This window comes from Lepisosteus oculatus, chromosome 10 (assembly GCF_040954835.1).
Source record: "Lepisosteus oculatus isolate fLepOcu1 chromosome 10, fLepOcu1.hap2, whole genome shotgun sequence".
NCBI lineage: Eukaryota > Metazoa > Chordata > Actinopteri > Semionotiformes > Lepisosteidae > Lepisosteus > Lepisosteus oculatus.
In genome coordinates this window covers 24,407,024-24,430,251 of record NC_090705.1, presented here as the reverse complement: position 1 = coordinate 24,430,251, position 23,228 = coordinate 24,407,024, and the positions used below count along the sequence as shown (strand labels likewise).

The 23,228-nt window shown below is 33.2% G+C and overlaps 1 protein-coding gene across 13 annotated transcripts in view; it reads right to left on the bottom strand.

Moving 5' to 3' along the window:
• The window catches only part of LOC102683535 (poly(rC)-binding protein 3), a 371,030-nt gene that overhangs the window by 73,010 nt on the left and 274,792 nt on the right, over nt 1-23,228 (bottom strand). For 11 of the 13 annotated variants that reach the window (XM_069195019.1, XM_015357263.2, XM_069195016.1 and 8 more), the window contains one exon: nt 16,946-17,041. In XM_069195019.1, the coding sequence (XP_069051120.1) occupies nt 16,946-17,041 (96 nt within the window). Of the gene's footprint in view, nt 1-7,422; nt 7,636-16,945; nt 17,042-23,228 lie in introns of those variants that run through there. The other 2 variants (XM_015357261.2, XM_015357264.2) reach the window with 1 other exon arrangement.

Sequence of the window (23,228 nt, the reverse complement as noted above, 5' to 3'; positions counted from 1 at the left end):
AGCATACATGTAGCTAGTTAATGTTGAGCAGTGGAATATGTCTCTAACACGGAACACCTTTCAGGGTTAAGGTGTGGTTAGAGTGCGCAATGCTGAGTGTTAATTAATAATTACTATTTACATAGCAGATACTATAGATGCAAATTTATTGACAGATTATAAGTCTAAAAGAATTATATGACTTATAGAATAGAATTATATGACTTCCAGTTCTTTTGTCACTCATTTACTACTGTATAAATACAGTACATAGTGTTGGCAACAAAATGTATTAAATTTGAAATTTACAAATCAATTAAACTCAAACATTTTAAAACATTTTATCTAATTTGATTAAAACATTTTAATCTAGGTGTGCTGTTATCATTATTCAGGTAGAAACTGACATTTGCTTTTGTATTAAGGTTGCCTGATTATACACTAACTATACTGTATATGTCTTTAAAAAACATAAAATAAAGATGCATGCAAATATCACTCATTCCTATTTAGTGGCAGTATCTTGAAGTAAAGTACTATGTACAGAGTATGTAGGATTGTGAGCGGTACTGAATTGAATTTTTTTAAAGTGGTCTCATATGATTAAAGCAACATTATAACACATTTCAAGAGCTATAATCATTTTCGATTATAATCCTTCAAGAATCATTTTTTACAACACAAATCAAGCACAGACCCGAGAAAGAATAATGCATTCCAATACCAATAAAGAACTTATTTTTAGGACTTTTAAAATTTATTTTGAGAGTCTAAAGATGCACAAACATAGGATCAGCATCTTAGGGTAAAGAATACCATTGATTGGAACAGCTTGTTTTTTTCCATTGCAATGTGGCAAGACCTTTCTTCATTTACAGTAGAACTGAACAGACAGATATGAAAGAGCTTACCATAGAAAGAATAATACAAAATGGAAATCTTATGAATTCTGATTTTAAAAGGTGTATGTAATGCTCATTCAAAGAAATTGATTCCATATTTAATAGCAGCTTTCATGCTTTCCTTTTTCTCTTAGTCACGTTTCACAACATATTCACAGAATGTAGCTGTGTAGTTGATCTGAACATAACAACATGTAGCAGCTGTTTGGTCCACATTTTATTATTTTATCAATCGCTGTTTAGCATATTGCACTATGTAATCCAAGTAATACCCTTATAAAGGGTATATTCCTGGTGGATAACATTTAGCACTCATCTCATCTTATTTTCATAGGTATTATATTAGGCACCTTGCCCCGTTATACTTTTAACTTTCATATTCCTGGTCCCAGTTCCCTGTTCCTGTTTTAAACTGTCTGCTTCTCCGATGGATCTCCCGGTTTCTGGATTTTGGACTATGACTTATTATTCCTTTGGACTTCCTTTGGGCTTGTTCGTCTGCGCTCCCCCCATGCACAGGATCACCTCAGTCAGTGCCCCCTGTCTGTCATCCTCACCTTACCTCGCTGTGCCTTCCCTGAATTCATTCTCCAGCCACTTCCGGATTATATCGTCATGCATAGGGTCTTTAACAACGCATTTCAACGCGTCTGACCCGGCTCTTGTGAGTTATTTTATGTTATTTGGCACAAGAGAATCATTTCCTATCCAAGTTAAATAATATACTGTAATTATGAATTATTTTGTCTTGCTATATATTTTAATGAATGTAGCCTTTTGAACATTCAAATTTAAAAGCATTTTTTATTTCATGTTGACAGATATAAATGTACATATAAATTAGCATTTATAAAAAACAAGAGCGAATATAATTTTAGATACACAAGGTTCTGCAATAATTTTATGATTTTCAAATGAGATCCGATTCATTAAAGCAGACATAAAGCATTTGCAAAAATAAATCAATACATAGACATGGGACTAAATTTATATTAATCCAATAATTGTCAATGTCTTAGAAGTTTAATTGTCTCTTTCTTATCATATGGTCAATTTTCATTTCAAAATCGTTTGATCTCCTGGGTGTAAGAGTACCTGTGTTTCGTTCTTGTTCTCTGTTTAATTAATAAGAGCACTGTGAGTAAAGAAAACAGAAGGGAATACCTAGTATCTGTCTTCAGAAATGCTTTACATTATCGGAAAAATAATTCAAGAGCTCTCCTATATAATAAGATGCTCTTTTTGTTGTTGTTTTTGGGATGCTGCAAGTAACATTTTGCATGATTGACTCATACAGTGTAGGTATTTGACGTGCAGAACTTAAAAAAGACTGTCCAGCACAGATAACAATCCCTTTCAAATTAATAGATTTATTCTAAAGCAGGGACGAAATACTGGGCTAAAATAATTGTTACTGTATTGGTCAACAGATGCAAATGTTTTTTTTCATCTGACATAACATTGTTCTAGCAATTGTGTCTCAACAATTGTAAAAAGCTAACCAGAAATCTAAAGAGTCATGGCAGCGTGGATTTAAAAAACAGTTAAAAAACAAGCAAGGATAACCCTCTTAAGGGCTCTGTTCCATTTGCCATTAGACTGAATAAGCAATGGCTAAAAGAATGACTGCCAGGAGAAAAGATCTAAAACATTTAGATGATGGTCAGAGGAAGAAGACTGCTTGTCAGCGTTGTCCTGAAGAACTAGAGAACAAGAGTCTAAATGACAGTACTTTTCAATGCAAGGAATCCTCCATCTAGTCTTTTCAATTTTTGCCATTTATAATGTTCTCTATGGTTGTATTAAAACAGTTTCTAGCATTGCTTAATATAAATCACCCAGACATTGTCACAGAAATACTAACACACAAAAATATTCCCTCAGTTAATGCAGTTAATAATTAACACTATTTCCTGATTCTTCTTTGATTTCTGTATATATGAATTCCCTTTTACAAAATAGGTCTAATTTTTTATACTGTTAGTATAAATAAAACTGAGTGCTATTGAATACCTACGTAACAATAATTAGCCTGAAAATCTGCAGCAGAAGAAGAGCCTTTCAAACATCATGACAACCTCCTCCTTTAGTGCTGCAGATAAATATATCAACTACTGTAATATATATGAGAGCATCATCTACTGTACATGCACACAATGCTGTATTGTTATGCACTGTATATTGACAGATGGACACTTCCGCAGATAGCCCTTCATGTCACTGGGGGCTTGTGTCCCCAACATGGAAACTTAATGTGCTATTCAAGTATAAATGTTGACTCTGGGTACATTATTCCAGTTTGTCAGTGTTAAGTTTTGATAAAACAATTATGTGAAAAAGCATTTCTGAATGATTCAAACATTAACAGTCAACTCTTAATGCTGTCAGACTTCCTATTCATATAATAAACAAAATATGAAAATTTTGTTTTGAAAGTTCAACATTTAGAAACCCATATCTTACAACTTTTTTCCCTAAATGTCAATAACCTCACTTGTTCAAATACAAAAAAAAAAGTATAACAATTGTTTTTAGCACAGGAATTTGTGAGCAAAAAAAGTTCCAGTATTGTAAAATAAACTAAAGAAATATAAAACCTCAGGCAAAGAAAAGGTTTTCCCAGATCATTAATCACTTTAAACTACAGTTTCTGATTTTTATCTATCTATTCGATAGGCACAATATACATCTATAAGGAATATACATCAAAATATACGTGAAAACATGTTCAATATTTCAAATACTCAAGCTGAGGATCACAGACCACTCTTGGAGAACATAGTTCTGGGAATTAAACTTTACAGCATAGTGACTTCACAAGATTAGAGTGAGTGGCAGAACACACGAAACAGCCATCTTGCACAACACACTCTGTGGAGCCAAGAAGTGTTCAAATGTTTTTAGGTCCTTAAACACCTATGTTCAACATCATCATCCTCTACTTCTGCTTTAACCCCTAATATGAATATTATCTATTATTGTTGGTGTAATTTTAAAGACAAACTTTTTTTCATTATATACATGTACTTCAAACTATCATGGGGTGGGTTTCCCAATCTCTTTCAACTACCTACTTTCAGTAAGAGTTCACAATTTCAGCATACAACTAATTAAAATCTAACATTATCAATAAAGCTGTGCGTAAATGCTGTCAGAGCAGTTCCATTGCGTACATATTATGGTTCACACATGTCTAATATTACACCATTAGTTTTGGGAATAAAAAGCTTCCACTTGCCCCTGAGAACAGTCATTGAGGACCCCTGCTTGAAAACCTTTTATCTAGCTCATCAACAGCATTAGCTGAGTGTGCAGTAAACTATATTAATTCTGTTTCTCAACTCCACTAGAGCTGCAACTGAGAATGATGAGAACATACAAATCACTATGATCTTCAAACTCTAAATTTGGTAAATTATTAGTGCAAATGTGTACAAAATAAAATGCGTAAAGTAATAAAAATAATATTTCCTTAAGGTGGAATCAGGATAGTTAGATGTTATAATATAGTCTTAAACTAAGACAGTTTTTCATTTTATTTAAATAGATGGGTACAGAGTACTTACCTTACTTTCTACTTTTAAACCTTTTTATAATTGGTACAAGGCTACCAACAGAGATTCCAATTGTTACAGATACTACAGTTGAAGTTTTAAGCAATTGCATTCAGCTTTATTTGTTAGTTTAATGTGAACCAGGAAAGTAAGGTTTTACAAAAAAACAGTTTTCAGTGGATATCATCAGAAAAAAAACACCTTGTTTATGTAAATGGAGCTAAAGGTCATGATAAATAGTTAACTGTTTTCAAATATTTCTGTAATTAAACAAATGATTGTCATGCGGTGTTAGTATTTTTGGCCTTGTGCTAGAGTTTTTATTGAAAACCTGGTCAGCTCATTTTGACCTGTTGAATATCTATCAATAGGGAGAGATCTACAGTAGGACAGCACCTGGCAGGAGGCCATTCTTCCTGGTTCATTAATTAAATGCATTGAACAAACCCGAGCATCTCAGCTAAATCCTGTAGGCCAGGATTTGTTGGTTAATACTAAAACCCATATGACCTATTTTCTTCTCCCCTTACATATCAATACTCAATAGGGCATAAAGGTATAGATACAGTCCAGTGGAAGTACATGCGTATATGTCCAAAAGTACATACTGTATATGTAAATGTTATTATGGTTTTTCTTTTCATCTCCCATTTATTTTATCACAGCATGAAGAATATGGTTGATAAGTATAAGCCCATCTAAATAGATTAAAACTGAAACTGTATAGTTAAAGGTAAAAACAAATTGTCATACACAAGAAATACTTACAGTAGTCTTTAGCAGGCATAAGATGATATAACTTACAGTGCGTTTGACAACACTTTTCATTTAAGAATGATGGAATCATAGGAACATGGAAAACAGCATGTTTTACATTTTTCTAAATTCATGTTAAAGTATATCCACTCAGCTCTTTACATTACTGTTATATATAAACTGCCCTATAATAACCTTTAAATAATTTGCACCATGAGAACATAAAACGTATTTCTCTTCATATGTTTTTACAAAATCAATAATATAAAATTTTTGACTTAAGAAGGACTACATAAAGTGGTATTAGCATCATGTCGGCTGTTTAATTGTATAAATCTAAGAGCTGAAAGAGGGCAAATGAGTCATTTCACTTGTATTTTTCCATTATTTCTATTTTGTCCTTTCTGGTTTAACAAAGGACAATTGGCAATACTTTATTTTGCCTTTAGTTTAGGGTAACACTGATTTGGAATGAAAGGCTTGTCTTTATAATGTGAGTGCTTGTTGTGGCCCAAAGACAGACAAAGCACATAGACAAGGCTGCAGTACATCTTCTGACATTCTGAATGAGGCAAACCTCCATAAGCACTAAAAAGAGATGGCACATAATGTTTAGACTGTCAACTATTATTTTAGAACAAAAGTGACTTATTCCTCATCATGAAGTTCTTAATTTAAAAACAAACATGATTGAAAAATACACCATCCCACACCTATTTACAAAAACAAAAACAAACTCAAATATGACTATGATTATTTCCATGAAAAATGGAAAAAAATGTCTTATGTGCAAAATTGATACATTCTGACAAATATACAGGAATTTATTATTTTAAATGAAACACTTCAGAAAAAAATGGAGACATGCAATTGAAATATAAACGGAAACTTCTCATGCACATTGTACAAGATATGTGCCAAATCCTTGTCATTTGAAGTCAAACAAAGTGAAATTTGCATGCATGTGTATATTGAACTTTTTCATATTATTCATAATATAGATCTAAAAACACATATAGTTTAATTTCATATAGTCACATAATACAGTAAAGTACAGATTTAGTAATTTATTACTATATATATTTTCTACTAAATGTAGCAATAAATGCTGAAGTAATAAACTTGAAACTTAAATATACTTGCTTACTGTACATTTTTAAACATGTTTGTACTTTATTCTGTTTATTATTATAATAATTAAGTTTACGATTAACTTAAAACATCATATACCACATCTGCTAAATGAATATTTTACAAAAACATCACAAATGTTTCACCTTTATTGTTACATGTGCTGCGTATTAGTAATATATTATGTATGATCCTCATATCATAGCTACTGTATTAAAGCATTAACAAAGTACTTGATGTATGATGGACAAACACACTTCCTATGTTGAATACTATGCTTTGTTTTCAGGATTAAAATATTTTCACAATTTATAAAATATTTAAAATACATATTTCCAGTGTCACATATTCCAGACTTTTCCAGACTACAGACACGTCTTCTTGACGTAAGTTGTGTCAAACCTGCAGATAATACACCATAAATAAAACTAAATGGAAAAAAACCCTCACTGACACAAAAAATAAGACACTATTTGTTAATATCTCAAACTATTTTGTAGTATCCACTCCTTTAGAAACTAAATAGCAAAGCAACTAAAATGTCACCAAACTAATAAAACTGTTTTAAGTCTTAATTTTACTGCATCTTATTGCATCAGTGCAAATAAACAAATCCCTGAATGTCTTATCAATGTTAACAGATTGGAAACAAAAAAAAGAAGTAAATGAATAAGAAGAAAATGCACTTCTTCATTGTTCTTGCTTTAATGATATTACCAAACAAAACAATAAAATAAGTCAATAGTAGGAACTTTCTTTTAATTCTTTGCTAAAGAGTACAACTATGGCGTGTGACATTCAGCTAAATCAATAAACAAATAAGCTGACAAACACAAAATCTCTGTCCACTTACATTAAGTGGTCTCCAGTGAGTATTTATAAATTACATAAGGCGCATTTCTTATTTCAATAGACTAGCAGGAGTATCAGAGAGTGATTTTCTTGATAACTTCTCCCTCTCCCACTCTCACTCCCAGCTCCAGGACTCTCTAGGGGAGCAAAAGGAGAACTCAGACCTACTACTGAACATGCTTGTCTCTCCTGAAAGGATATTTTTTACAAGAACTGTCACAAGAAGCTACTGTAGCTGTAATACTGACCTGCTGGGCTGGTGTGCTGTTTTGGCTCCCCGCTGTAAATAATCCCGCAAATGTTTTGTACAATTTCTTCCGTGCACAGTTCCAGATAAGTGTGGTTCCCCTATTTGTCAGTCGAATCCACAGTGTGGACAGATGGCCATGAGCCCTAAGCCCTGCTGGAATGAGGCAAGCTTTGCTTTTTTTTTCCTCTCTAGCTTAGCCCTTGGCAGATAAGCCTGAATCAAGCAAAGTGAGCTCACAACCCCCTCCACCAATCGTTTCAATTAGTAACACATGAGAGGAGCTTCTGCCCAAAAAATCTGCTTAGTGGAAGGGCCAGAGGGCAGGGCAGCAACACTCTCCTTTGCCTTTCTTGATAATGACTGTGAGCTACCATAAAATAGACATGAATAAAAAAAACACCTACTGTGGTACTAGAAATAAAACAAAAGGTTAGACCACAGAATACAAATAGTGATATTAGAATGAAAAAAGCACAATTAATTACTCTAGTAAACAAAAGTGAAATGACCACTCATTATAATGACTTTTATAATTTGACTTTATTAGTTTTATTCTGAAATAATTAATTGAAGAAATTGAATAATGCTACAAGGCATCACCTCCGCTGTCATAAGTTGACAAAGAGTTGTAAAAAGAAAGATGAAGCAAATGCTTATCATCTCTAATAATGTGTTCTATATCAAATTCCAGAACAAACAATCAAATGACAGCATAATTATTTGTAGTATTTTTTTAATTTAATGACACTATTTGTTGCATCCTTGGTGGTTTATTTAAAAAAATGTGTTATTCATAGGATTCTTATGATTCATACCATTAGATAAATGAGATAATGGCATTGCATCACACAATCATTATGATGATTAACAATGATGAACTGTAGCTTCATTGCTTCATCAGCCCCTAATAAATTTACTGCCTGATTTACTGCAGTATTTAATTCCTTTATTAAAAAAATGTGCTTATTGTTTTAAGCATTCTTCTGATCAGTTTTCACTTCGGAACAAAGGCCTGAAAAACATTGAAGCTGGAAAAATTTAACCAGGAACAGTGAGTGACAGGAGGTTAACTCAACTCTAATTCTCACTCCTGTTGATTCCTTTTATCTGCGTAAATTGTGCCTACTGACAGTCCAGTACAAGTACACAAGGAAGTATTCGCGTTCCTTCCACACATCTCTTCCCGGTACACACACAACACAGCTCTCCCCACAGCTGAATTATGCCACAGCCCTGTGAATAAAATGTTGCTGTTCTGGAGATAAAGATGCGTTCAGTCGAGCAACTAAATGACTAAACAAATGAATCAGCAGAGCAGAAGTGGCACATTTAATTACTGCTCAGTGCTAGGAAGGGGAACTAATTATGGGGTCTATGAACCACATGTCACTCCTCCCCAAACCATGTGCTCTGATTCTTCTGGATCTACAGTTATTGTGTGTCTGTGTGTGTATGTTTTCTGGGGAACTGAAGAAAAAAGCCTGTAAGGATGAAGGCTAGAAAGATAAAGGGCCACTTAAATAGAAAAGAGCCAGTAGAAGTGGGGGTCTGGCCTTTTAATGGTTCTTCACAAGGTTACAAGTTAAGCCTCTGTACTTAAAGAAACACATCGATTTAACCACTTTTAAATGTGCGCTACCTTATTCAAGGCAGCTAACTCTCATTTGTGTAATCCCAAACAATGCAAGCAGCAAGCCTTTGACACCTTTTGTATATGTGTGAATGTGCATGTGGACTTTGGACTCACTTCAACACAATGTCTGTGCTGTCTGTTCAGTCTGTCTTCAGCACGTCTTCCCTTTCAGATACATCCAGTGTATCTAAAGACATACAGTATAGCTATGGTAATACATACCAGAACCCCGAAAAATGCTTTGTATTTAGCAAACAGATACAGGGAAGGAGCTCAGATTCATACCATAAATGCCGAAGTTATGTTTTTTGGCATGATTCTTAATGTTTCAGAAATGAGTTGCGCAGAAGTGACATATGTATACAGTATATAATGCTTATAAGGGAATATAGAAACTCATAATATAGAAAACTCAGTGTGATTAACTATAGACCTACAACCAAGTAATAATGGCATTATAATATTATTTTTATATTTAAAATTAATATAATAAATAATTTTATAATAAATATAATAATAATGAAATAGTGTATATATATATGAAATATACAAATCATAAGAGTAAAAGACTTGGATTTTTCTTCTGCTTTAAAAGTAGATTATATTTCTATGTGTACAAACTAAACATTAAACCTTCTGATTGCATTTTAATATGCAATTAAAATGACTTATGACGGAAGTCAAATTTTAATAAAAAATACTCTTAAATGCTGGTGGGATTAATTTTTTACCAATTTATAGACTTGCTACTGCAAAAAGAAAGCAAGTAACCTTCTGGGGTCCTGATTATTTTTTTTATGAATTATAGTAAATATTCCACTTATTTTCATTGTTCATAATAAAATGTTATAGGTGGTGATGAAAGAAACCATAAATATATGATACAGCAATAAATTGTAGGTGTGAAAAAATACAAATGTTTTAGCTGCTACGTTAACTCTGACAATGATGCTAATTTGATGTACTGTAGTATCAATAGTATTGTAGTTTTTTCATTATGTGACCAAATTTCCTTTAAAATTGCACATCCCTACATCCTATCGGAATAGCCAGCAGCACTTATTATGGATGTCAACTATGAATATTCCTAAGGATGGGAGATTTTGGCATTATATACCAGTCCTGTACAAGTTATATTGCTCTGTACTATAAGTAGTGTAGTATCACAGGGGGTTATCAATCTAATCGCATACAATTATCTGAAATACTCACACTAAGGAGTCCCTTTCATAGTTTGTTAGTCTCATCTTTCACTAACACTCTTACTCTCTCTCTATGATCTGTGCTCACATGTTATTTTATTTGGCCCGTACAAGTTTATCTAATTCAAATCTGTAACTCATCGAACGTTTCTCTTCAGGGTTTCTGTCTTTTAGTTCCTAACCTAATCCTTATTAAGATGCCTCTTCAATTCCACTACAATCCCACTTGTTTTCTTTTGTTGCTTCTGCCTAGGTGGCTTAAGCCCCGTTGACTCGTTCCGGGTCATATATATTGCGCCCCTGATGTAGTTCACCTGTTTCGTATTGAGTTTATCGAGTTAGGGCGTTTCCTGTCGATGGGTCATCTGACCTCCCCTTGCAGCCATATTGCTCAGATCTAGATTCATTTAAAAGATTTTAAGAATGTTGTTTAAAAAATATCTATTACTGATGACTCTACCTCAGGTGATCTTACAGTAGCATAACAATTTAGGAAAAACGATGGTAAAGGAAAAATGCAACATTCAAACCTTTGGACAAGATGAGACCCTTTAGGGCAAAACATTCATGAAATCAGCAATTTCTTTCTCATCACATTACAAAGAACAAATTCTGCTTGATTTAAACAGTTCCAGAAATGGATACAAAGTCCAGAAAAAGTATCTATTAATCCTGGAAGCTTGATAATTCATATAAAAAATAAAGGTGTGGATTTATATAAAAGTATATACAAAAAAATATGTTTTTGAATTATTTTATTTCTAATATTGCAATGGTTGTTCTGAAGGTTTTTTTTTTAAGTACAGGCAATCTCAAATGCAAAAAAAATTGATCCACTTAATACATCATGCCCTCTAGTGGGGCCACTGAATTCCCAAGTCAAACAACAATGTGACTTAAACACGCAGAGAGTATACCATACAATGTCCTACTGGCATAAGAAAATAATAACTGTTGAGACTCCATGAGAGATAAGATGAGTCAACTTAATTTAGATCATGTTTAGCTGCTTCTTGAAGAACCCCAGAATTTGGGCCTTATGCACTTGACCAGGAAGTCTGTTCCAGACATACACAACTCTTTGTGTAAAAGTGTTTTTTATTCACAATGCTATGTCAATTTCTTTTCAGTTTACGATTGTGATGTCGTGTCACACCATGCATATTTTGTCTACAGAGTCTGTAATAGTCCCTGGACAACCATATACTGTATAGGAACAAGTAATAGGTTTATTCCATGCTGAAAAGAGAAGAAAGAAAACACAACATTGTCTTTTAAATGTTCTCTGTTCTACAGTGATGAGATTTACAGTAGTTCAGTGGTCAGATATCCTGATTGTATATGCTGATCACCTAAGATAATAAATTATTCTTGTTGTTTTTTATCTGTTTCTAAAGTTTAAATTTACCTTTGATATGTTTTTGATATACTGGATAGTAACCAAAACTATTTTGTTTCACTAAAGCAATGTACATATATTTTTGTTATACAGTATATCCAGGCATTTAGTCTGATTTTTTATTACATCCCACATTGTCTTGATGAAGTTATAGATTAATCCTCATAAACACCTATATTAATTTCATTTGTAGCTTCCTGAAGCTCCTCTTCCTACTTTCTGCATGGAGCACTTTGCTCTTGTCAATGTGAAATATCATTTTTCATGTGTCTGTCCAGCTCATGATAAGTTTTAAATCTTAAGATATGTTTTTATGCTCTAATAAATTACAATAATTTAAATTTCTTGTTGCTGCTTCTTTGTTGTCCACTACTGTTATTTTGACTAGTTTGCTAACTTTACCATAAAACTACATTATTGATACGGACCAGGAAGAGCAATAAACCAAAACAGATCTTTGGTGTACAACACTGCTTACACCTGAGAATTAGAGGCCACCCAATTTAGCATGTGTGTTTTTATTTATTTACTAGTTTTCAGTCCATGTGCACACATTACAATAGATTTCTAGTCTTTCCATCTCCATATATTGTTGCTTGCTTAAAATAAATAAACTGTTCTTTTTGTTTGGTTAAAAGAAGACTAGTAAATTAAGACATCTTTTTGTTGGTTAAAAGAAGACTAGTAAATTAAGTCACTGTTTCAAAATCCATGCTATATGTCTTTGAAAATGTGATTATTTTGTAAATATATTCCTAATTTAGCTCTAATTGTATTTTACCACTAATGCTATCAGTCTGTAGTTTCTTTGTTCTGCTTTTTATGACGTTATTACATGTGTAAGATCGTCTCAAACACCTGTGGTTTCTTTTGACATTGTGAAAGCATTTGAACACCCCAAAAGGCAAAGATTGTTCTTTAAAATACAAAATAAAGTTACATACTCAAAGGATGCAAACAAACTTAAATTAATAGGTACAGTAGCATTCATCAATTCAGCTGTGTATGAGTGCCTACTGTATTTTGAAAGCTGTCTTTTTGTTATAAAATAGAAAAGCAAGGATTACTTTTTCTAATGTTATATTTAATGCCATTAAACATTTCTTCACATTTTGTCCTTATCAGGAAAACACAGCTGTGTTATTTAACATGCACACTTTTTCGGCAGTTTCTTATTGTCAGCATGACATATCTGGGCCATCGAAACTTATTTAGCTGTACATGAAGTATAAATTTGCTTTAAGTTAAACAGCTTTAAAAATACAACAAATCTTTAAGCAAAATTTTCCTTATTCTGATTTCAGTTATGCCGGATCACTCTTGTAAATAGTTTAATGTATGGAAATATGTCTCCCTCTGGACCTCTCTTGGAATACATTTTGCACAGCTGAGCTTACCTCCCACTTTCCCCCTCATACAACATACTGGCAGTCAACTTGAGTTGGGGGGGGAGGGTGTTGTCAGACAACAGAAGTATAACATAACCCAATCTCAGTCTGCTTTGTGAGATTTTGTCCAAATACTGCAGAGAACCTTTCCTACATATTTGTAACTTATTCAGATACTGTATATTTGTCATAGCATGGAAAATGTCTTGAGACAAAACTCTGAAATTAAATAAGTAACAATGCTGAAACATTTATTGCAGTTGTATTTGTGGGGAAAGTTGTCAACAATATACATATATATAATACATATTTGATAGGAATAGTATGACATTTTTAAATTCATTCTATATCTGTTAATATATTTTATTTATATGTTATATTTAGACTATTATGCCTAAGGCTCTCCATCTGCTTTCCTTAAAATGGTATTTAGGAGCCATTGAAGTTTCTCTAGTTTCTAGTTTAGTTAAAATTATTTATTGTCCAATGATTATACCAAAGTCACATATTAGTATTAGTATTAAATATAGTGATTTTGGAAGTTTGTGATTATGATTTTTTACACAAAAAAATCCATTATTAAAGATGCTGAAAAAACAAATATCTGCCTGGATGTTTCATTTAACTACTGAATACATCTTAAACGATAATGGATCCTCACTATGCACAATAAATTGCAAAACCAGAAGACTGAAATGTAAGTTAAATTGACTCCCGATCAGTAATCACCATCATCTAAGAACTTTGATTGAGGGATTGATGAGGCAAAACACTCAGTACCTGTGAAGTAGTTAATTATTCTTTATTTAATTTTTTTTAACTAGGTAAACAAAATGTAAAGGGATGTCACGAGATTAAAAATAAATACAAAACAAAAACCACTAATTATGATACTGTATGTTTGTGGCTATATACACAATTAAAAACAAATGCTATAACAACATTTCTTATGTAATACTTACAAACAGTGTCTCCTGTTTTAGAACTAAAAAATATTAAGAAAAGCGACATATTTTCAACTATTGTGCTTAAAATTACTTTCAACACACTCTTTTATTCTTAAAATTATTTGATAATATTATATTCATTATTGAGACACTAGTCTCACAAGATTCAGCACCCTGGACAGCAATGTGATCAGCAATCAAATTCTTGCAGACAATTTTTAATTTGTTTATGAATAATTGAACATGTCTCAGGCACACCCAGTTCATCTGGCTCTTAATATTCAATCTGATGGTCAAAGCTGCATTGCTACATTGGTCTTAGACCGGTTCACATAAAACTCACAGTTGTATCCAATAAATATTTTCATTAATTTCAAAATGTAGGAAAGCAAAAACTCACATGCACTCCTGTCAATATTTTTAATAGTCTTAGTATCATATTATGATTGCTCAGGGAAGGTGTGATGCAAAGTGAAAAACCAATAAAAGACAAATCTTTTCCATCTCTGGATTAGTCCCATGTTGTATACTTAAGCAAATAAAAAAATAAAACATCAGTAACAATGCTGCAAGATGCAATGGAAATATCATACATTTAAATTAAAATGGAGCTGCTGAACTGAAAAATCATCATTGTACACAGAGCTTTCTGTTTGCATAGATTCATTTAATCACAGTGATAAGTGATAACAAATGTAATGTAACTATGGCTAAATGACATTCAGTGAGAACATACAGTACAAATGATAAGAAAAAATGTAGTATGGTATTCTTTATCATCATATCAAACTAATAAAGTTTTAGTGGAAGGGGGTTCTGTTCCAAAGAAATTATAATGAAAAAAAGAAAAGAAAAAATGCATATGAATTTTGATTTGCATGGGCTTTTAATTACAGCACCAATTACTCCATCACATGGCTTCTAAAAATTACAGCATTAAATACTTGGGCCTGAAAGGTCTAATTTGGGTGGAAAAACACAACACGTATTTGAATGCATGTGCATTAACCATGAGAATATTAAATATTCTTGCCACACTGTCTTACAGTGTGCTTCTTGGTATGGGTTTGGACATGCTATAAATTAAAGTCACCAAGGTTAGAGAAGATTTAAGCTTTCTGATTGGTTCCCCTATATATGTCTCCGTAGAAGGTTTGAAATATGCGTGACATTAATGGGTACAGGGAGAAATCCATAGCTTTTCATTCAATTTACCTTCATTACTCTCTGGGGAACTCTTTTATTAAACAACAGCTCCCACAGCTCAGAGAAAGTAATTAAATTGCTGTGACACTTCCTTTTACCTTCAATGCCATCCCCTCAGATGCTCTTTAAAATCTAACATTATCACCAGGAATCCTGAATACCAGAAGAGTATTTGATCACAGTGAACAAACATGAAAGTATGCATTCTAGACATTAAACATTTAATTTTATGCAATAGAATCTTAAGCAGTTGCCTGAGTTGTTCACATTAACATTTGCCCTGCCAGTGAAGCTCAGCTCCTTTGTCTCTGTAAACTCATTATCTGCCCTTTATACAGGAAAATATCAGCTTGATACCTAGTCACTATCTTCAGTAATTTAAAAGGGAAGTGATGTCTTAAAAAATCTGCCATAATACAAAAGTAAGCATATCATCTTCTCTTTGCTTTGATAGTAGCATACTGTATATCCCATAAATTAGCTGCTTTCTTTGTGCTGCTATTGAACATACAATAATGCCAATCCTGACCAATCTTATTTGAGCTTGAGCACCTAATTAAGCTTTGCAGCCTTTACCTACATGCCCAATCTGAATTATTCTGACATGTTTTCTGGCTCTCCAATGAACCATTACCGCATTCTATTCAAGTCTAAACAGACCTGTCAAAAGAGTCTTCATTACTGTCTACTGCATACAACTCTAACATCTTTCTCAATGACCACATCTCTTGGTGATTGTCGTAGAAAAACACATTTTGATAGCTATTTCAATAATACATGAAATCATATGTAATAAGACAATGTTACACCTTGAGTAACAGCCACAGATGCATGTCATAACATGTTCGTGTTACTGCATGCTTTTGTTCCAGACTCAGAACCTTTGTTTAGAGGTATAGGATCACATCAGATCAACCCACTCAACGATAAAAAACTGCAAACTGAGTACTTAAAGGTAAGTAGTTGTTGATTCTTCTTCCTTCTACCCAGTGGAGTGATAACATTAAGCACTGGCTTTTCATTTTTAGGACTGGCAGGTGGTTTTTATAGACTCAGGTACATAATGCTGTGTAATGCTCAGGCTCATTCATTCGGGGGGTTAATGCTATTTCCCTTCAATGTTTTTTGGAAGCATGCAGTGGCACAACGTAGGATTTTTTAAAATTCACTATAGAAATTCACCACATATTTGTAAAGATATCTAAATAAATCAGTTTCTTCAAAATAGAGGAAAATGATTTAAAATGAAATACTGTTGTATTCTCTCAAATTTGTTCACAATATTGGCTTGTACATACACCCCAAACTCTCATAATACCAAGAATGGTAAACATTTTTTTTTCACTTTTTGGGATATTCTTTCAGGCTTTCAGGACCTTATTTTGAAATAGAACCTGACTTTTGTGCTATAATCCTAGATGTTCTAATCCTAGATGTTCTAGTTAAGACATTTTTTCTAAAGCCTAAGGTAGCTAACTACTTTATTATTAACTTAACTAATGCTGTGTTAAAATTAATTTAATGGTTGAACAATTCTTCCTTTTAATACAATTTAATACAATGTATTGCAGTGTATTTGACAATAATTATAACTCACCAGCAGGTGGTGCTGCTTAAAATTAGTAGAAGACCGGTTTTCACTTACTGTTTACAAAATCTCCCATTCTGTCTCCCTAATCAGCACTATGATATGAACAAGAAAAGCTAAATCTGTTATTCAATTCTTAAAAAAAAACAGCCACTCACTGTGTCAGTTTATACTGCTGGCAGAATGTCCTGTCTTGTCTGTGTTTCCGCAGTTCTCCAGTCCTTTTCACAGCTAGACAATAGCTTGGCTGTATGCTGAAACAGACACATAGCAAAGCACTTAATACTTAGCACAGAAACATAAAATCCACAGAAATACAATTCAATGTGATTTGTGATTTGGACACCGTTCTATAGTGACCTGTGATACATCATTTTCCATGCATGGTTTCTTGTTTAGATGTCTTTTTTTATTCTATTTTTCATTATTTAGGTCAATTTCTTATTTTTGATGCTTATACAATATTGTACTCTCTTCTTTGTTGGTAACATCTGTCTTTCCAAGTGATCTATTTGTATTGGACTGTAAGCTATGACAAATTTTCCCCAGGGGATAATGAAGCTTGCATTGAATATTTACATGTACTTTTGTAAATTATGTTAATAATAAATAGAACATATACATTTAATTTGCCACAAGATGGAGCATGTGAACCATAGGAATCCATGTTATTATTTTAAAAGTTACCCTTGTGTTCTTCTGCCTTTAAATCAGCACAAAAAAATCAATTCACAGATCAACTAAGACTGTGCCACCACTGTTAATATTAGAAAGACCATGCTCATTGTCAGAGTGCCTCTGCCACTGAATGTTTATGCTGTCTTCTATGATGTTGTACTGTTGTACAGGGTAAACCCAAACTTTTTTTCTCTTTAACCTCTCTCTCATACAAATAAAAGAAAACACACAAACTTCCACAACATGACAATTTTCTCTTTTTTTTGCGAACTAAACAGTTCAATACACATATAATACTGGTGTGGCTCTGTTACTGATTTTTTTTATTTTCATTTTTTAAATATTCATTTATCTTTAATTGAGTTATACAATATAACACTGTATATACAGTACAGGTGCAAAACCTCAAAAACCTTTGCAAAATGAGAAGGAAGCAGGTCACAACAGAAGGTTTTCACTCCAAACGTTATTTCAAAACATCATTGCCATTGAATGTCTAAATCTTTCAAAAAGAAATAAGATTTAAGAATTATGCGGAAAGAACAATATTCTTATTCAGCAGTATAGTATACAATACAATATCAGGGCTGGCCCTGGACATCGGCAAACTATTTGACTGCCTAGGGCTCCACACTAGGGGGCGCCCTCAATGTGCAACATAACATACAGTACTATATTTTTTAAATGGTACATTCAAATGTGAGTGAAAAAATCCTATAGTGGTTCTTTCTGTTACAGCTGATTATCTTTACAGAAGCCCAGTCAAAAAATGAGCATTCAGAATTGAGCATGCAATACATTTCTGAAGCGCAGAAAAGAAGAGCTGGAGTAGCGATCTCAGAACAGAGGCATGCCAAAACAAGTCATTGGAATAATGCATAATATGCATAAAATGTAATAAATTTTACTCTATTTGGTTTTGAGTGTGTCAGGTACATGTAAGTAGCGAACGGTAGACAAGCCACATTTTCATGCTAGACACGTTGACTACTTGAGGTGCTTTATTAAAGTTAACAGTTTAACGCTTCCTGCAATCGGGTAGCTTGAAAACACTGTGTGAGTCGCCTTGCTAAACAGTTCAATAACTGTTCAGCAATTATACATAATCGACCTAAAACGCTTTGTTTTCCATGTGGTTTCTCCTGTACTTAATTAAATATGAACCCAACCTGTAGCTTTTCGGATTGCATTCGTTCTCCTAGTGACAGTAGCAGGAGCAGAGTTTTCAGAGCTCAAGTTTACTGAAACTGAGGCCAACCATGGCACGAGAGCATCTTAGTGGACTTGCTATCATGAGCATCAGTCATGCAGTAGATTGACTACTATCATATAAAGATGTACAGTAATTAATGAAGAATTTGCCTCCAAAACCAAAACCTAGGTGAAATTATGTATTGAACGTTTTTATAAAATTTTCCCATCTGCTCAGCCTTACTGATCTCACCTCCCCTGTTGTTGAGTGAAATTGTTTTTTTTCTTATTTGCATAATTGATTCTACAATTCCTTTCTACAGAGGTTACAGTGCAGGAATTTGCAAGTTATGATCTACTGTAATATTTCAGATCCTATTTATTATTATTTATTGTTATCTACATTCCTACAGTATGTATCACTTTTAATGTTAAAAATATATCTGTGTAAAATGTGCTTCTTTTTCTTGATTGTAAGCTATAATGTGTTCTTCAGAACTTGTTAATACAAGTTTTCTAGTTATATAATTAATGTATTGTTCTAAGTAACAAAATAATTTTGCAGAGCTGATAATAGCAGTGTGCTTCATGTGTAAATCATGATCTGGAGGGGTTCCATTCTAAGATCTTGTCTAGGGTCCCCAAAAGGCTAGGGCTGGCCCTGCACAATATCGCATGTTCACACTTGGTCTTTCAAAGGCAGTTGCAATTTATTGTCCTCAAACAAAAATTAAGCTGCAAACACCGCGATTAATAAACGCACTTGAAATGGACGTTTGAGTTATAATTGTAATTATCTCTATACATGCTAGCAAGAATTTTCTGAATGTTCAGATTACCTCTTCATGTAAAAACCTTTTCACCAGAAAATTACTGAATCATAACGGTCACTACCAAAAACCCTGTCATTGTTAGCACCCTGTTTGTTTTCTTTAGTGCTGCATTTAATTCAGTGCCCTCTGCAGGTACAGTAAAAGTTTGGTTTTCTTTCAGGTTTTAAAGTACTCTTATTGTCACGGACGTCCAAAGGGACTAACCGTGGGGAGCAGGAGAGCGGAAAAAGACCCATATGCGTAGCAGCGAGACGGGAAAAAGGCCCGGGCTCATTAGTGCAAAGAGTTCAGGAATGCCGTATAGAAACCTATGCCCTCAGGGAGCGGACGTGGGGCGCCCTGGTGCTAGGCGGGTCTCAGGACATCCAAACATCAATGCTGAGCGAGGACAGAGTGCAAGACCCGGAAATATATAGCCCAAGGGAAAGAGAGGGACAGGAAGGACAGCAGACCGGAAACTAGGGACAGGACAGAGAAGGAGCGCCCTCTGGCTGCAGAGGGCGTGACACTTATGTGGAGTACTTTACAGGTTGCACAAAATCGAAAGCTTTGGAAACTGAAAGATGGAAGACCTTTCTAAGCTTTGGAGGAGAACATTATGTATGCCAAATTATTCAATTGTATAAGACTCAGAAACTATTGTTAATGATATGTGAAGAAAAAAAACAGATACATTGATACAACAGATACATAGAGGTTCCAAATTAAAGGGCAACATTTATTTTTATTAGCAGTAGTCCCCTACATTAAAACAAATAAAAAATTGTCAGGAGCAAAAACAAAAGGTACTCATAAGAACCTGATATCATATTTGGAAATTGTCTGATGGAGTACTAAATAGTATATAATACTCTACATTTACACTAAATTGTCACAAAATTAGAAGTTCTACAGATATGTATTGAAATTTGGCTTAGATGGAATGACAATAGAAAGCCTCAAGACTCTAATATTCAGGCTCTGAGAAAAGCTGCATGGCAAGTAAAGTACATACTCCTAGCAGGGCTTTTCACAGCACTTAAAAAATCCTTGCATGGTATAGTTTGTGAGTTCAAAACTGTAAAATTGCATTATTGCAAAATGGGCAAACAATTAAAAAGTGCATTACTGATCTTTTTTAAAGTATTGACTGAAAACTGGCAGATTTTAAGTCCTACTATAAATCAAGTAATTTTCTTTAGATTACATTGACATGGTTCTGAGAGATACATTCAATATACACTGAGCTTGCCTTGATCCTTTAATGCTTCCTGAATATGTACAAATCTGATTATAAAATGTTGTGGAAGTTAGGCCTTGTAGTTTTAGAATGTTTTTCTTTCATATTTTACATATTTTACTGCTGTTATTACTGAACTGAACTTTGATGGTTCTAAATCACACATTACATTCTGTTTTTGGACTATATCAGAGTAGTATAGCCATATATACAGTTTTGAGCATAATCTTTATATCTTTGTTTTATTCTAAAATATCCCTTCTTTCCTGAATTTCTTTACTAATCCAGTGTCTTGACAATCACCACAGTACAGTGACATGCTGAAAAATACACTTTATGCAATAAAATGCACATAATGCACATACTGTATACTAATAATGATCTCTGTTGTAAATAAATGGTTTTCATAGTCCTACCAATCCTGTAATGCCATACCACAAATAAATGGAACAAGATTTAAAGTGTATTTATAAATGAACATGCTTTGACTCAATTTCCACTGTAACTGGATATTAGATTGAGTTTTTTTGTGAAAATTCATAAATCAATACTAAGATATTTAATAAGATATTTTTTACCTTAAGTGCTATTTATGGTTGAGTAAGTGAAATGTGTAAGTTTCCATACATTAAAAAATAATTTCAATGTGAATATACAGATTCAGCCATTCAAAACGAGCGAGGTACGCTGCGGTACAACATGGTGGGCGTGTCGCAATATACCGCAATATACCATCTGCAAAATAGATTATGTTAATAATATCCGGAATCACCTTGTAAAACCGGCAGGTGGAGCTAAAAAAGGTTAACCTTTCTTGTACAGCATTTGAGCTGTCACCAGAAAACACCCGGTTTCAAATCCTGATCATTGCTGAGGGACAATCTTTATTCAATTAAGAATTTAAGTTCTATACTCTTTAGAATTTTTAATTTAAACTGTGTATTACAGCATGTTAATCATTATACATTAAAAAGTTGGTATATTTTATGAAAGCAAGATTGCTCAGTCGGACAAAAGTATACAACCTACCACCTTTATCATAAATATTTTAATTATGCAGAAATAGTTTATGCATCAAAGTCTTTACCGAAGATATTACTAATAGTATTAATAATGAATCACACATTTGTTTCCAATCATACAAAGCATGCCTTTCACATGCTCATAAAATATATTAATTTAGGAACATAAATACATGACTGTATATGGCTGGTCTTGGTAATTTAAAGAAAAAATACACACCAGTATTCCATTTCTCCCTAAACATTTTAAGCATCAAAGCCTTACGTGTGGTTATTTCGGAAACAGTTTTACTTGCTCCTTCTGACCATATTACTGTATGTTTATATACTTTGAGAAAATTTATCGTTTTAACCTTTTCTGCAAATACGCTCGTTATCAGAGTAAACAAAAGCAGACTTTTAGAATTTGATTAATAGGGAATATAATATGGAATTGTGTATCTAAAGAAATTAATAACTATATAATTATATTCAGGTACTGTAGCACAAACAGTAGTATAAAACTATATAACTATAACTATATTGACATTTTTTATATTTCTAAATATCACAACATGTTCGTATTGTATGTACACAGCGGTACCACACTAAGCGAATTAAAATGTGCACAGTAAAGAGATTAAATGATTAAATCTTTTCACTACAGACCAATGCACCACAAGTGCCCCTGTCGGTCATTTTGGCCAGCCAATCACGTACGGTGGTACAGCGCGGTGGTTTGCGAGTAATTGCGTGCTGTACGGGTTTGTACTGTGAACTTTGAATTGCTGCATCTGTATAATGGATGATGCAACAATGAATTATTTTTTTATTAATCATACTCATGTCAAACTTCCTTACTTACAAAAGTTGATTAAGTTAAGCAAATTAACTGTTCTTCAAATCAAGCATGAAGAGGTGAGTAGAAAGAAAAAACATAAAACACAGGATTTTACACCACTGAAACCAAGGTCAGAAGATCTCCAAAATATCAGAATACACAATCTTAAATGTAATTTAGACATATTTCTTTACTACTGTGAAACCAGATTTATTAAATTTAATAAGTTAAGTTAATTTGGGAATAGGTCAAGGTACAGTAAACACCATGCAGGTGGATTTCATGGTATAAATACTATTTTATTTCAACAGTAATCCTAAATAACACATCTGACAAATCAGATTCTTCAATAACACTTTTTAACTTAATGTACAATATATGGATTGCCTGCTGTTGTGGAGCTCTGTTTCTCTTTGTTTCCATCTTGCCCTTCTCTGCCCCATGTCCCACACACCTCAATGGGCCATTATTTATTGTATAGTTATTGAGTGGTGCCTGGATAAACAGTGCATATGCAAACATTGTTGATTGCTAATTATACTACTGTTTGTTGAATTAGACAATCAGAGAGAAGAAGAAAGAAAAAGGAACAATCCAATCTTGACAAAGACCCAAAGACACCCCTGCTATTGCAAGCATATTGTAAAAAAAAAGTAGGTAGCTGAGTCAGCATGCATA